General features: G+C 43.8%; 1 protein-coding gene across 1 annotated transcript; it reads right to left on the bottom strand.

Annotated features, from left to right (window-relative positions):
- Nucleotides 1–230: 230 nt before the first annotated feature.
- Nucleotides 231–6,815, bottom strand: dera (deoxyribose-phosphate aldolase (putative)). The gene is made up of 9 exons (XM_083692542.1): nucleotides 6,675–6,815; nucleotides 5,776–5,873; nucleotides 4,987–5,134; nucleotides 4,458–4,553; nucleotides 4,123–4,257; nucleotides 3,891–4,019; nucleotides 2,381–2,493; nucleotides 1,453–1,602; nucleotides 231–929 (listed from the first exon to the last, which is right to left on the bottom strand). Exons 1-9 carry the CDS (start codon nucleotides 6,703–6,705, stop codon nucleotides 873–875), a joined length of 957 nt encoding a protein of 318 aa, XP_083548668.1. The 5' UTR covers nucleotides 6,706–6,815; the 3' UTR covers nucleotides 231–872.
- Between the last annotated feature and the right edge of the window lie 9,014 nt (nucleotides 6,816–15,829).

The raw sequence follows: 15,829 nt of genomic DNA, 5'->3' as shown, positions 1-15,829 counted from the left end.
GAGGGAAGTTCCCCGTACAATATATAAAGCGATTGTCAACACCTGTGTCAGGTGGAATATATATCGCTATATAAGGTTGATGGAGTGGGGTGCCGGCAGCTACGATGTGTGTGTGGAGGTGTGGTAGAGGCCTTTAGCGGAACAGGATAAGACCACACCTTATGCTAGGTAGCCATCATTTCATCACCATCAAGTCGTATAATGGAGTCTAAGAATAAATATACACCGAATTTGATCATGTATACTTGGGTCTTTAATAATGTGGCAGCAATTTCAGCTAAGATATCTTTTCTAAACATAAAGTATATTACTTTTCTTTTGACCAAGTACAGTATTCAACTGAGCTAGAATCAACTCAATCGTATGTAAAATGAATAGAGTATGTCTAAGAAATTATTTCTCAAAACAACTCTGCGTTGTCTAATTTTAGTTATGACAGTTTTCGGTATCGTTCGGGACTCTTCAACAGGGCTGATTCTATATAAAACAGCATGTTCCTTTCACATTGCTTGGACGGCAGATGGAGACAAGATGAAACAATACTGTCTTATTATGACAAGGCACAGACAATTAGATAAAATCTGACAATATTGAAGTACATCATTCAATAGTATCTGTAAAATTACAACACATTTTCTTTCCTTCACTTGCTTTGGTCACTTGTCACTTTCTCAAATTAAGACGAGGTCATAGTTCCCTGATGAGTCTGTGAGTCTGGTAACAGAGACTTGAGGTCTGTGTGTGTGTGTGCGTGTGTGTGTGTGTGTGTGTGTGTGTGTGTGTATGTGTGTGTGTGCAATTTGAGCAGCGACAGGCTGGTTGCGTGAGGGTTGAGGCTCTGATCTGGTGACGTTGACCAGGTGTCCGTGGTTTCAAGCCATTGGGAGCTCATGATAGGCTGCATAGTGTCCAGTCACGTAATGGTAGATCTGTGAGAACAGAAAAGCGAGACAATGAGAGGAATTAACTAAGTCTTTATACAATTCATTGAGTTTAATAACTGCTCAGAAGACACATTTAACCATTTTAAGATGAATTATAAGGGGTCTAGAGTGACATACTAAACTCAAAAAGCCATGACTGATGTTCAGACCGAACGGCTATTGTGTCAAATAAAGCTATTACACTTTACCCTTAGTAAAGTGCTTCCAGTCATTATCGCCTAAAATTATTAGGCCTTTTTTTTTGTTTAAGTGCCTCCCTGTCTGTGTCTGTGTGTGTGTGTGTGTGAAGAGCACACATTCAGTTTCTGCTGAGTCATGTGTGTGTGCTTACGCTCCTCTGTGTGTGTGTGTGTGTGTGTGTGTGTGTGTGTGTGTGTGTGTGTGTGTGTGTGTGTGTGTGTGTGTGTGTGTGTGTATGCTATCGTTAAAAAAAAAAAAAGGCCCAAGCCGAGCGTATACGTGCATGCATGTGTGTTTGTGTGCGTATGTACGTTGTCATGTCACCCACCTGTCTCTCGATGTCTGCGAGCAGGCTGCTGGCCCCCAGGCGGAAGAGGTGCGGGCTGAGCCACTCGTCCCCCAGCTCCTCCTTCATCAGGGTCAGCCACACCAGGGACTCCTTGGCTGTACGGATCCCGCCCGCTGGCTTGAAGCCCACCTACAGGACAGAGCAAACACACAGGGTCCTCTGTGGCACAGTTGGTAGAGCATGGTTGTGGGTTTGATTGCCGCTGGGACCGTATATACTGATATGTATGCACTCACTGCAATGTAAGTTGCTTTGGATAAAAGCATCAGCTAAATGGCATATATTATTATATTATTATATATATATATATATATTACACACAACTCTGTCAGTCAGACAAAGGTGACTAAACTATCACTGCCTAGTAACTACAGCCAATCAAGGAATAGGGATTCATTGAACTTCTTTTTAGAAGGTAGTGTTTTGGCCCCTTGAATGACATTGTTAACATAGATGAACTGAATTCTATACAACAACAAAAAATCTATCGAATGAGACATATGAGACTTTGGTGGCTTGGGAGTAGATGAATGAATGGGTATTGGATGGGAATTGCAATGAGAGATACAGACAATGTGTACAGCAGGGTTAAGGCAATTCCTTTTCAATTACATGCGGAAGTGTATTGAATTCCAATTTAGTCACTGAAAATAGGGCACGGGTATTCTATGACTTTTCAATACATTGAACGTATCTGAGTATACTGTACAGCATGTTCCTAGTCAGCAACTCAACTGCGTGGGATCTTTGCATTCTTCTGTGGATTGAACTTTGACCTCTCTTCATACAAGTCAATGTCACCAAATTACTACAACACTTTCCTGAGACCCTTTTAGTTGCTCTTCGCCCAATAAGTGCTGTCTAACCACCTGAGGTCAGATGTCAGTGACGCAGGCTTCTACTGTACCTTGTGGCCTGTACGCAGGAAGTAGTCACGGATGGCTCTCACCATCACTATGGCAACTGGGTACGTGGCATTGACAGACTCCTTCCCGGTGGATGTCTTGATGAAGTCTGACCCTGTTTTGTTAAGAGACGTGACATAAATTGCTCTGCTAATCTTCATAAAATGCAACCAGGTAATAAAGTAGTTTTCTTTCACTAGTCAAGCAGACCCATTTATGCTGTTGTCAACATTCCATACATCAGGGCGCCGGGCCTTCTATTCAGCTATTCAACACATTACACAAAGATTCCGAGCGGGATTAGCTATACAAATAGGAGCCTGAATGGAAGATGGCAGACTAAAATACAGCAGATTGGAGCAGTTGGAGAGTATTTCAGACACCTCAGCCAGGACGGGAGAGACAGGACATTACTCTGAGAGAGCAGGGTGGCCAGACAAGAACATATGCTGCTCCTGCCTGCTAACAGAGGGCGGCTGCGAGTTCATCAATAAAAACCTTCATTTTTCCCTTCCCTTTCCTTCAGAAGCAATTATGTTTTATCAGCTTTCTTGATAAAAATAGAAGACAAAATGACGCTTTTAATAGATTAACCACAAACTGTGGACTGGTAAAAAATGGCCTCCCTTCTGCCTCCCTGGTGTATAATGACTGTTCATTACAGAATAGAACAAGATGAACATTTTACAGTTCATTAACGACATGTTCTATGTATTTTTCCAGTCAGGTTTTTTTCCCCCCTTCCCTCTCTTCCCCCTCTCCCTCAAACTGGCATAATCCTGAAGATTCGTTATGGAGAGTCTTAATTACCAGATAATGGATAACGGTTATTAAACGCGGGTGGCGGTAATGAAGCTCTATTCATTTGCGTGGGCATTGGGATACGGCGGTGGGGGAGGGGGGTGGAGGGTGGGGTGGGGGAGGGGGGTAGCGGAGTAAAATAGCCTGCATTGGAGATTAATAGGTGAAATTATCATTCAATTTCAGGAATCTCATACGCAATTCATAGGAACAAGGGGAGATTAAGGAGCGAGCGTGGCGACAAAAGCAATGCATTTTAATAATGATCTCTATCGGAGCCGCTGACAATTTGGTACAGTAATCGGCTTATTATGTGATGGCTAGTTAAGTGTACAGTGTGTGTGTGTATGAGAGTGTGTGTGTGTGTGTGTGTGTGTGTGTGTGGGGGGGGGGGGGGGGGGCGGGGGGGAAGAGTGTTCATCAGGTCAGCTAACTACAGGGAAGAAAGAGAGGAAAACCTGAGCAACAGCTCCACGCAGTGGAGAACATGACAAACTGCACTGCTATTTGCTATTTTGTAGTGCTGTACTGTATGTAAGGTACCCCCCTCAACCTTCCTTACCACTCAATCAAACATGTAAACAACAAACTGTCACAGCAAATTGACAATGGTAAGTCAACAGTGCTAAACATGGTGTGTGTGTGTGTGTGTGTGTGTGTGTGTGTGTGTGTGTATATGTGTGTGTGTGTGTGTGTGAGGACAGGACTCACCAGCCATCATGGCCACCAGGCTAGCTTTGTAGACGTTAGTGAAGGTCCCCAGCTCTCCAATAGCCAGGATGGACTTCATGTGAGCCTCCCCACAAGCCTCCCTGAACTGGCGAATCTCATCATACATAGCTGAGGAGAGAGATCGGGACAGGACAGGTAATCTCTCTCTCTCTCATTCTCTCTCACACTCACACGACAGCTCAGCCCCGGTGTGAATTAGGGTATAGCATACCTTCCCACTGTCCGGTGAGGGCCAGTGTCCGGTTGATGACAATGTCTATCTCCATGGCTCCGTCCTCCACTGCCATGCGAACCTCCTCCAGACGGGTTTTCAGGGGCGTCTGGCCAGCAGGGAAACCAGTGGCCACTGGAGGACACACACACACACACACACACACACACACACACACACACACACACACACACACACACACACACACACACACACACACACACACACACACACACACACACACACACACACGTTATCCGACCACAGAATCACACTTTCAGTTAGTTTTAGTTTAGTTTAGTACTTTTTAGTACTGTTTAGTACCATTTCCTTACCTGAGGCAACAGGTAGGTTTGAATTGGCTGCTTTCAGTGATTTCACAGCATCGGCCACACGAGATGGGTACACACATACTGCAGCAGTGGTTACACCTTGAGATACAGAAACACAGCCACAGCCATTACAGTTAAATACACCTACACCTCTTGGAAGCTAACAGGAGAGCAGAATTTGACAGAAAGGAGTATGCCGCCCTCTAGTGGTTGAACGTGGCATTGGTTACCAATTGAGGTAAAGTAAAGGCGGGAAACATGAACCTCAACCTATCAAGCACTATACAACATCAGTTAGGCTGTTTAAGGGGCATGTTAGTTGCTTCACACACAAGCATAATGCTTAATTAACCTGAACATTCATCTCCGGAGCTGAAGAGTGGTGTTGGAGAGACATACCTTGGGTCAAAATAGTTAAATACTTTTGCGCGTTTGCTTGAGCCTGCCTGGAGGGCCACTTTTAGGACTATTCCCATAGTTCCATTGTGCCAGGCAAGCACAGTGAAGTATTTAAAATGATTTCGAAAAGTACCTTTGTCGTGCATGTCCATGCTCTTGAGCAGGTCATGGCGGACTGGCTGCGTGGCTTTCAGGCACAGCCGGTGGACGTTGGAGGGCGTGTCATCACCGGCGAGGGTCGTCAGGTCGATACACGTGACCGCCCTGAGCAGCCATGCTGCCTACAGCAGAAAGGGATGCAGAGTTAAACGATCGTCATTAATAACATTAATTCATTATTAACATTAATAAAACAGACGGCAACTCATACTGTGGTGCTAAATTCACCGCTCATCTAGGGATGAGTGTTGAAGAATTACCTTCAAATATCTAAGACTAGAGTCTATGGTCAATGCATCAGATTATTGTGAATCCAATTATCTATAATTTGTTTGTGCAAATAAAATGCTTATGCAAACACACACACAGGGCAAACAATGTGTCTTCAGTTGTTTGTGCAAATAAAATGCTGATGCAAACACACACAGGGCAAACAGTCATGTCACCATTACTCATTTCCATCAGTGGAGGCAGAAATCGGAGGACGGGCTCATTGTAATGCATGGTATCCATTCCTCATTCCGTTCCATGCATTACAATGGGTCCGTCCTCCGATTTCTACCTCCACCAGCCTTCCCTGCTGTCCATGTTATAGGTGCTGCACATGGTGAACCAGATAGAACCCTCGAGCCCCATCTGTAACTAGGACTACTTGTGTACAGTATTTACCTTTGAGTGTTCACAACACCTATATGTAAATATAAAAACTAATACTAACCACAGATGGGGCTAAAAACCTTCACAGATGGGGCTTAACACCGACCTGCCACTGTTTTTTGGCCAACTTGCGTCCCTGAATCTGCTGGGACCTCTTCAGAACTGCCTGGGTGTTCACTCGCACCTTGGACACCCACTCCAGGTCTGACGAGAGAACAACAAGAGATGACACCTCTGCATGTAACAAATACTGCACCGTCTGCGCATGCAGTAGTTTGGTTAGGTAGGTTTGGAGTGTTTACTGTACACAACACGTCAACAACAACAAACCAATTGGTTCGTATTATCACACCGGCAGGCTATTTGTTCTAACAATTAATATAATGTATTACATGGTTACAGCTCATGAGTACAGATAAGGTAGCCCCATCTGACTAGTACTATTTTCATGTTTACATTTCAATGTTGTGTATGTAAAAAATGATACTAGTCACAGGAGGGGCTATAAGAGTGTCCAACAGTCAGACAGCACAGGACCCCTGTATATAATCACAAGATTCCTCTCCTGTCATGTGCAGCATATTAACCACTAATTCATGAGAGAGTGGGACACAGTCAACAACATAGAGTAAGCCAGCATTTGTAGTATAGTTACACTGTTCACAACATCAGATTCAACTGTAATCTATGTAAGGTATCAACTAGATACATATTAACAAGCTGACATGTTCCGACAGTATGTTACAATGTGTACTTTGGTGTACCACGTGAGAGCACGTTCTTTTGGAAGCGTTATGTACTGTGCAGTGAATAAACAAGTTCTGGAATTAAAACTCAATTTCAGGATCAATTTCAGGATCTTCTTGATCAATGATACACTGTAGCTGGCCGATAACACAATTTGACAAGTGAAATACTACTGCACGTGCTAACACTTGATAGCTTGCTAGATTAGAATTATTGTAGCTCAAAAAAATGTTCATGCAATAGAAAAACTAATCTTACCCAGGTCCATTCCCGGATTTCTTGCGGACATAGTAAATTTGAAGTTGTTTCGTAATATAATCCAAACTAGGCTCTTTTTTCAGCAAATTCACCTAGCAGCAGACAGCTAGCTGTGCTTACAACTTCACGGACCTCTTCCTGACTGTCATTTCCCTTCCACTGTCACCGCCCCTCTCTATCCACCAATCACGACTCAGCTAAGACAGGGGGGCGTCATGAGATGCATTATCCCAAAGATAACACGTGGTTTATCTCTGCGGTTATGCTTTGACAGATCATTAAGATACAGTTTATCATCTAAAAAGATGAATGATTGCAAAATGTTCTCTATTTGTAGTCTTATTTACCTTTAATTTGACTTGGAAATGTCAATGTGTGTGTGTGTGTGTGTGTGTGTGTGTGTGTGTGTGTGTGTGTGTGTGTGTGTGTGTGTGTGTGTGTGTGTGTGTGTGCGTGCGTGTGCGTGTGCGTGTGTGTGTGTGTGTGTTTGCCTGGGTGCATTAAGCAGATCTAAACAACAATACAGTCTGTAGGTGTTGACAGAAAGATGTGTATCTCATTTTTCGTCCCACTGTGTATTTGTCAGTCATTCAACTGAGATGATTGAGAGAGCAGCACATCTTCATTAAATGTTCAGTTATGTTGTTGTCAACATAAATGCCTATGGCCCTTGCCAGAAGCAAAACTACATTGTGCCAAAGTAACCTACTCTGCAAGTTCAAACGTCTCTCACACATCACACATTTCTGGGAAGCACCAAGAGTGTGTTAGGCCACCCAGAAGTGGTAGGTGGTATGATGAAAACCACACAGACCAGGAGATGGATCACAAAGTGAACAACATTCGATATTGCCATAACAGACAGACAAATCTTAGGGCATGTCATTACATTGACAATCAGAGCTGGAATCAGTAATTATCAAGATGAAAGGAGGATTACACAACAGAGGTGAGAGGCAGAACCCAAGCTGTAGTACCCATGGTAACCCATTGTTGTCTCTGCCTTCATCTGGTGATAATGCACTCTGAAGTGCCTAACATGGTGCTATTATCTAACAGCAAAGACCCACTGCCTTTACTGGTATCCCCAATGAACCCATCTGCAGATAAAATATCTTGACTGATAAGGCGACCATTATTGTGTGTGTGTGTGTGTGTGTGTGTGTGTGTGTGTGTGTGTGTGTGTGTGTGTGTGTGTGTGTGCGTGCGCGTAAGTGTGTCTGTGCATTTGTGTGTGTGTGTGTGTGTGTGTGTGTGTGTGTGTGTGTGTGTGTGTGTGTGTGTGTGTGTGTGTGTGTGTGTAAGGGCTGTCTTTCTGCATCTAGCTGTCAGGCTTGTGTGATTTGACCCCTGAGAGGTTTTACATGCTTTAGTAATTGTTGCATACCAGACTTATGCCGGGACGCATGCTAACTGTGGGTTGGGAGCGGAGTCTTCAGCCAAGAGCATTCCACCGCCATCTCTGTTACCATGGCATCACTCCACAATATTATGGAACCATACGTTTCGGAGACCTTGTAATGTTTTATAGTCTTTTATAGTCTTTGTGAAAATCTATAAAAATGTGTGGAGTTCCTCTCCCTGTTTTGAGCTTTCTGTTTCTGATTTTGAGGTATTAAAAAGTAAGACAGGAAAGTTTGTGCTTGTGTGTGTGTGTGTGGTCTGAATGCTTCACTTGTGCATAACTCACACCACTGTTTAAAAAACAGCGCACCATATCATTACATACCAGACTTATGCCGGGACTACTATTTTGTAAATTTCTTGTCAATATTTGCTATTTGTTTTTTATGTCCATGCATCAACCGCACTAAGTCAATATCCTGTATGTGTAAATATTTGGCCAAATAAAAGAATTCTGATTCTGAATTCTACTTATCATTACTGAGAGAGTACCATAGTTGTAACATGTGATTAAGGACCATTCATTGAGGTATAGGTAATGTATTTCTTAGTAACTCAGACTGGGTCTATTGACTTTGATTAGGTAGTTGTGTCAGTTGAATTAGTGATTTCATAAATACATTTTTTTTGTTTTTACACTTTTAAGTCCCATATGGTGACACACAGTCATATGGAGTCGTGTCTTTTGTAACTACAGTACCACATTTGTATGAAGAAAAAAAAAAAGAAGAAAAAAACGAGAATCATGAAAGCATTAATCAATAAACGTATTGATACATCTATACATGTTTCAGTAGGCTTATAGTTTTGACAGATAATCGTTAGGTTGCTGCATGAAAAGTTTGGTAGTAAAAACATTTTTGCCAGCTCTCCTAGTTGACCACTAGATGTCGGTATAATCCTAACATTTGAGTTTTCCACTGTAGTGGCAGTCAATACTTTCCCCCTTCATGCAACTAATAGAGTGCTCCTGATTTCAAACTCAGTAAGGCATATGTCTATTAGCCTAGTACTAGTATTGTAAATTGTCAATGAGAAATTAAAAATTATTGCTGGTAATTTCCAAAACAGGTACATTTTTAGCTAACCCTACATAATTTCACGTAGTAGATAGTCACGCGAGGAAAGCGTTGATTTGGGTATGTATCTTGTGAAATCTAGTTTACAATAATTTGCCCCATTTTACAACAAATAGGTAACTATAGGTAAAGACAAGAAATTAACTTAATTAATGTTCAAACGTTTTACTAGTAAGCAAGCTGCCAGCCTCACTCCAAACGCTATAGAATGGCTCCCGAAGCCAAGGCCGTGGCAAATACAAATGGCGCCTAACATTTCAGATAGGCTTGTCCAGTGTTCCTAATAGACATCTCTGAGCCTGTCTATAAAGCCTAGCTGAGTACCTACACATTTAAACCTTTACATTTGATCGACTATAATAGCTTTTCAAATTAAAAAAAAATATTCCATGCATGAAGTCACCTAAATATCTTGTGCGTTTTACCTTGATGGGTTTCATTGCACAGGCAAATAATGAACTGGACAATTAGGCCTATCGATGTGAACACATTTGACAACAGTGCACAGCCACCTTATTGACATCTATATGTTCAGCAATTGAACTCTACTGTATGTCAATGATTAAGAGAGCATTTTTCCAGTACAGTTTATTGTCTAAACCCCCTATAAAATCTATTGAAGTAGTGGGTAGTACTCATAGACTTTGGTGAACAGGATGTCATGAAATACAATGTCAAAGGGAGATGAGATTTACAGCAGTAGGCCATAAAGCTGTCTCATCTAATCTAATCTCAGTGGAAAATGAAAGACTTATATGATGTTCTAATCAAATGTTTTCATCTCAAACCCTACAGATATCCACTCTACGGTTGAGATTTTGATCTCTATGAAGACTCCTCACCTGGCGTCCAAACGCTTGTGCAGTAAGGTATGAATCACACATGAACACACACACACACACACACACACACACACACACACACACACACACACACACACACACACACACACACACACACACACATTTTAATTCAAGCCCCTGTGAGTGAGCTGTCCATGATCAAAGTGGATATTCTTCATAAGTTTTCGCAATTTTGCAAAGATTTTCATGTACTGCAAGGAAATTATGATAATGGATGGATATTAAATGGGTGTACATTTTGTAGTATTTTATCATCATAGGCTACCTGTAATAAAAACCAGCTCCAGATTTCATCTGTAAGTAAAGTCTTTATGAAAGGATGCTTCTCTGATGACATACATGTAAAATATCTCGTTCCTATTGCAAGGCATAAGAATCATATTTCTCATAAAATCAGAAAAGGACATTATTACACATATTGTTGTTTATTTGTGTCAGAAGCAGCTGCTGCACGTCAGTATCCAAACCAACATCATCTTAAAAAGGTTTCTTCTGACTCATCTCAGTTGCCAGAGAATTTGCAGAGGCATTTGTGAATAGCGCGCCTGTCTTTGATTCCAATAGAAATGTGAATGGTGCACAGTTACTGGGTGGTTTTAGGCACCAACTAGAGAGGGAGGTTCCTGGTGATGCGGTTCGGTCTACCCACCAAGTCTGTGCTTCATTAAAATGAGGTCATTTACAAAGCCAAGGAGGAGAGGGGAGGAGAGGGGAGGAGAGGGGAGGAGAGGGGAGGAGGGTACAGGAGAAGGGAAGCAAGGGGGCAAACTGAAACCAAAATGAGTCACAGGGAGGGAGAGGAAGAAGAAGAGAGAGAGAGGGGGGAAATCGTTCCTCGATGACTGTGTCCTCCTGGCCGCGCTCCTGCCGCAGCACGCGAGCCACGGCCTGGTGACAGCGCTGTGAGTCACGGCACGCTGGCCCCCGCAGGGACAGGCAGCCAGCGCTACGAGAGTGACTCAGTGGCCCACTGTCACAGAATAAACAGTCACACAGGCTGAGCTTCCTGCTCTGGCCACCCATGTGTCACTGCTCTCTCTCTCTTTCTCTCTCTCTCTCTTTCACTCTCTACTCTCTCTGACCCCAACACACATCTCGATACCTAACCTGAACACATACAGTACACATTCTCTCTTTCACACCTGTACACAGTCTTTGCGCACACGCACGTGCGCACGCGCGCACGCACGCGCACACGCACGTGCACGCACACACAGACACACACACACACACACACACACACACACGCACAAACACACACTCTCTCTCTCTGTCCCACACACACACACACACACACACACAAACACACACACACACACACAGCTACTCTCTCTCTCTCTCTCTCCCCCACACATACAAACACCTACGCACACTCTCTCTCTCTCCCACACACACCCACACCTTGTACTGTAACTAGCCGCCCACGCTAAAAAAGGCTGCGGTTCTTATTGTAGGGTTTGACTCAGCGTGGAAACCGGAGACATTTATGTCCGCCCACTTCCAGGAGCTCAGGAGGAGTAGACTGGAGAGTGCCTTTAATGTCACCTGACTCATACAAGTAAACAGAAACAGAAACTTAAAGGTAAAGTGATCACATGGGATCAAATGAGTGGTTGGACAATACCCGGGAACTAACACCTTGATCCACCTTGTTGACTCACAGCACTTTAGGGTGCCACTTTCCTTCAGATGTGGCTCGCAAATCTGATATCCAGTACGAGTCCCACAGTCCTTATCACAGACTTATTGACAAGGGCAAGACTACACACATCCATGTTTTATGGAGGGATGTGGAATGTCACATTTTTTTGTTGTTACAGGTAATGCAGCTATGACTTGCATTTTAAGGATTGGATTGAAAGTAGATATTCTGATATTAGCATCAAAGTGTCTGTAAAAACTGTAAAGTGTTGTTTGTGGTACAAGTGTCTGTGGAAGGTCACCACTTGTTGCTTCTTCTTGTTCTTTCTCCCAAACTTGGTGGTTTTTCATCCCCAGTAAAACACCACACCTCTACGGATGCTGCAATTACTTTTATGTTTCACCAAGCAACTAGGACCACATTTACGTCAATTTCAACCGAATTGAAACCCTGTAGGATTGCTTTTGCAACCCACATGCAGGTGAAGTCATCATATGAAATAGAAAATCAATCCTATGTATTTTCCCGTAGTCATTAAGAGAACGTGTGCATCATTGTGAGTTGCCGCTGCATCAGAGGGGATTTGAGCCCATTCGTTGTAATAATGTTCCATCCCATCTCCCAGGTGTCAGTTGTTTTCAGACATCGTTTTCCACCAACCAGGAAGGATGTAGGGGAGCATGTGTCTTTGTAGAGTGAGTGATGACAGGAAATGGAAAAGGAAACAGTTATATCCTCCTAGCCATAGGAGACAGATCGATAACCATATTTCACATTTGGCTCCATTATAAGCTGTATAGGTGTGTGTGTGTGTGTGTGTGTGTGTGTGTGTGTGTGTGTGTGTGTGTGTGTGTGTGTGTGTGTGTGTGTGTGTCTGCTTGCATGCAAGTGTGTGCCTTGTGCCTGTGTGTGTGTGTGTGTGTGTGTGTGTGTGTGTGTGTGTGTGTGTGTTAAACACGCACAGTCCAGTCTACAGTATGCATGTGTGAGAGAGAAAGAGAGTTTGTGTCCTGAGTGTGTGCATGGCCGTATGATTGTGTACACTCGTGATAAGCCAGTCAGAAGACAGACGTGTAACCTTAACCCCTTCCTGATGGGGGGACAATGCTGCTGGGCTCTGGGCTTCCTCAATGCCAGACACCCAGACGGCCCAATCCAAACACTTGTCTACAGGAAGTGCACAGACAGACACAGAGTGGCCTCAGCAGAACCACCGAGACCCCTGCTGTCATCCACACACCGCACCAGACAGACACACATTTCCCAGACACTTTGCAGAGCAAACCACTTAGAGATCACTGACCCACCAAACAAGCACAACAAAGACCCTACTTTTAAAATCAGGAAATAGATATGGGAAATGCAATTTCACACTTCTCAAAGGGCTGCTTATCGTTCCAAACTGTCAAGGCTTCCCAGAGGTCAACGTATAATATCCCCATCTGTGGGAAGTGATAAAGTATTCATAAAATATATAGAGGAATGTTTTGAAGTGCACTTTTGTCATATAACTTCCTCTCTTGTGATGCTATAGTGCTGTACTGTGCCTCAGTCACTCATGTGCTTTGTATTGTCATACATTTTGGGGTGTGTGTGTGTGTGTGTGTGTGTGTGTGTGTGTGTGTGTGTGTGTGCGTGCATGCGGGTGTGTGTGTGTGTGTGTGTGTGTGTGTGTGTGTGTATGTATGTGTGTGTGTGTGTGTGTGTGTGTGTGTGTGTGTGTGTGTGTGTGTGTGTGTGTGTGTGTGTGTGTGTAAAATGAAGCAGGGCCCACACACTCAAATGCTCTACCACCTACCTTTATTGACAATCTACGGTTATAGGATGGAAACATTGCCTGTCACTGTACGTGGTGGAGCATCAGACTGTGCAGCCAGGCCCCACTTCAATCTACACTGACTTTTTTCAGCTCTGCACCCCACTAAACGATGTACGTTTTGATGGCACCTTTTCATCCATTTTCTAGTGTTTGTGTGTACTGCATTTCATGCAACGTTTTTTGGCAGTAAATAAAGTTCCATAGATTTCAATAGTGGGGACCTAATCCGAAGAGTCATTTAGTTTGTCAAGGAGTTCAGGACCTTAAGGCTGATTCGTTCTTTTAATAAAGTTATTTGAATTGAATTGAATCGCGGTAAATCACGTGAGGTCACACATTCTGACGTAACACCTCAAGGTCTGCTAGAGTTGTGAGGCTGGTGGGGATGTGGGGAACGGTGTGGTGAGGTTGAGGGAGTCATTGTCTCATTCAGTCTTCTCCAAGGATAGGCGGAAGTAGCACTTCCTGACACAAAAAGTGGAAGATTTAGGTTAAATATTTACTCAAGGAGTTTGGGAAGTGGCTGTGTGGGGGTGGGGTGGGGGGGGGGAGGGGGTATCCTATTTTTACAACAAGCGGCAGTGGACAGCTTTGGTTTATCACGGGGTACCACTGCAGGCCCTGCTCATTGTTACTGTCAATATTTCTGCTTGTCTGTGAGAAACAGACTCTTTATACAATGGGAGTGATGGTCTGGACAGCCTCTCTCCCTATCAGAGAGGCTCCCCACTGTCCACATTCCCTGTGTTCCATGGTTGGGGCCATGCAGGGGCAATACAGAGTCAATCTCACAACCATAAACCAGACATATCTTTATTAAAGCCTTTCATGATTTGAAGTTTTTTTTGCTGACAGAACTGTAGTGGATATGTAGGCTAGATGATTATTAAAGTTAATCTTTAGCCTACTTTCGTAAGATTTAAGAGTAACATTGCAACCATGTAATAGACGATGTTGGGGTGAATATATATATATATATATATATATATATATATATATATATATATATATATATTATTTTAAGGACAATGTGTGTCCTGAGACATTTGTTGGTTGAATGAAGTAGCCAATTCATTGCAACTGTGCCTGCATATTCACACTACCAGTCTCCTCTGTGGTGAACCATAGGTCCAATGAGATACAGTACATGAGAAATAACGGACCTGGATTAGGCTGTCTCTCACCTACCAATAGACTGAAGAGTCAAAGGCGAACTGGGGGGGCAGGGGGAAACTGGGTGTACCCCGTCTCTCAGCTCAGAATGGGAGCCCCCCCCCCACACACACACACACACACACACACCCCTCCTCCTCCTCCTTGTGGGTCAATCGGGAGGAATTAGTGCAGGGCTTTATGATGTGTGCTGGCACTAACAACAGAGCCTGGGAGGGGGGCCGGTCTGATGAGTGACAGGGCCTGTCAGAGAACAGGGAGCGGGAGGGCTTTGAAGTGGGGGCTGGTCCCCCTGTTTGCAGACCCCCATCGGGGTCAAAGGGCAGAGGCTCTGAGGTGGCCACGTCTCCCAAGTGAGTTGAGCAGAAAAGGAGGTAGAGAGGGAAGGAGGGAGAGAAAGATGTTATGGAGAGGAGGGGTGTGTATGAAAGGATGGATGGGTGGGGGGGGGGGATGCAATAGGAAGAAAGTTCTTTAAATCCCATCAAAAACTGTACCCTCAGCTGCCTTAAAGGGAATGGGCCCCTTTGTCATGGACCGAGGGGCTGTAGGCTCACTCCTGCCCTGGGATGACCTCTGGAGAAGTGAGGGAGGCATACTCACCCCCCTGTAACCCCTGATGGTTTTTGTTGTGTGTGTGTGTGTGGGGGGGGGGGGGTTCAGCAAAAAAAAATGTAACACTCCTTTCTTTTTTTTCCAGGCCTTGTCAAGACAGGATTTTACAGGTCTCAGGTCGACACTCCAAACGTTGAAATCACAGTAAGTCGCGCAGCTTAATCGTGGCTGTTGTGTTTGTTCTATAAAGTGACAGCTGTCTTAATTTCTCTGTTATGTAACATTTCCCCCGCAAATGATTAATGTGGAAAAAATTACCCGATACTACTGTATGTGATGGTCATGTTTTTAAAGCACTTATTCAGGATCAGGGACATAACTAAACTTGTTAAGTTAAAGAAGATGTTTATAGAACCAACAAGTACCTCGCCATACAACCATTGTGTGGGAAATTATTACAGTAAATACTCTGGAAGTGAAACGTGTTGCCACAGGCCTCCACTTTGCCTCAATCTCACAATGATTTACCATATGATTTACTGTCAAACTGCACCCCCCCCCCCCCCCCCCCCCCACACACACACACACACACACCCCATCCCCCCCACCACCACCACCAC

Source organism: Argentina silus, assembly GCF_951799395.1.
Source record: "Argentina silus genome assembly, chromosome: 20".
In the NCBI taxonomy this organism is placed as follows: domain Eukaryota; kingdom Metazoa; phylum Chordata; class Actinopteri; order Argentiniformes; family Argentinidae; genus Argentina; species Argentina silus.
This window is presented reverse-complemented; position numbering and strand designations above follow the sequence as displayed.

Bases quoted from the DNA above. Each gene is read 5' to 3' on its own strand.
- dera (XM_083692542.1), bottom strand. From the start codon at position 6,705: ATGTCCGCAAGAAATCCGGGAATGGACCTGG. The intron at 2,494-3,890 runs GTGAGTCCTGTC...TTAACAAAACAG, and splicing joins CCTGGTGGCCATGATGGCTG to GGTCAGACTTCATCAAGACA. The intron at 930-1,452 runs GTGGGTGACATG...CTGTTCTCACAG, and splicing joins TCGCAGACATCGAGAGACAG to ATCTACCATTACGTGACTGG.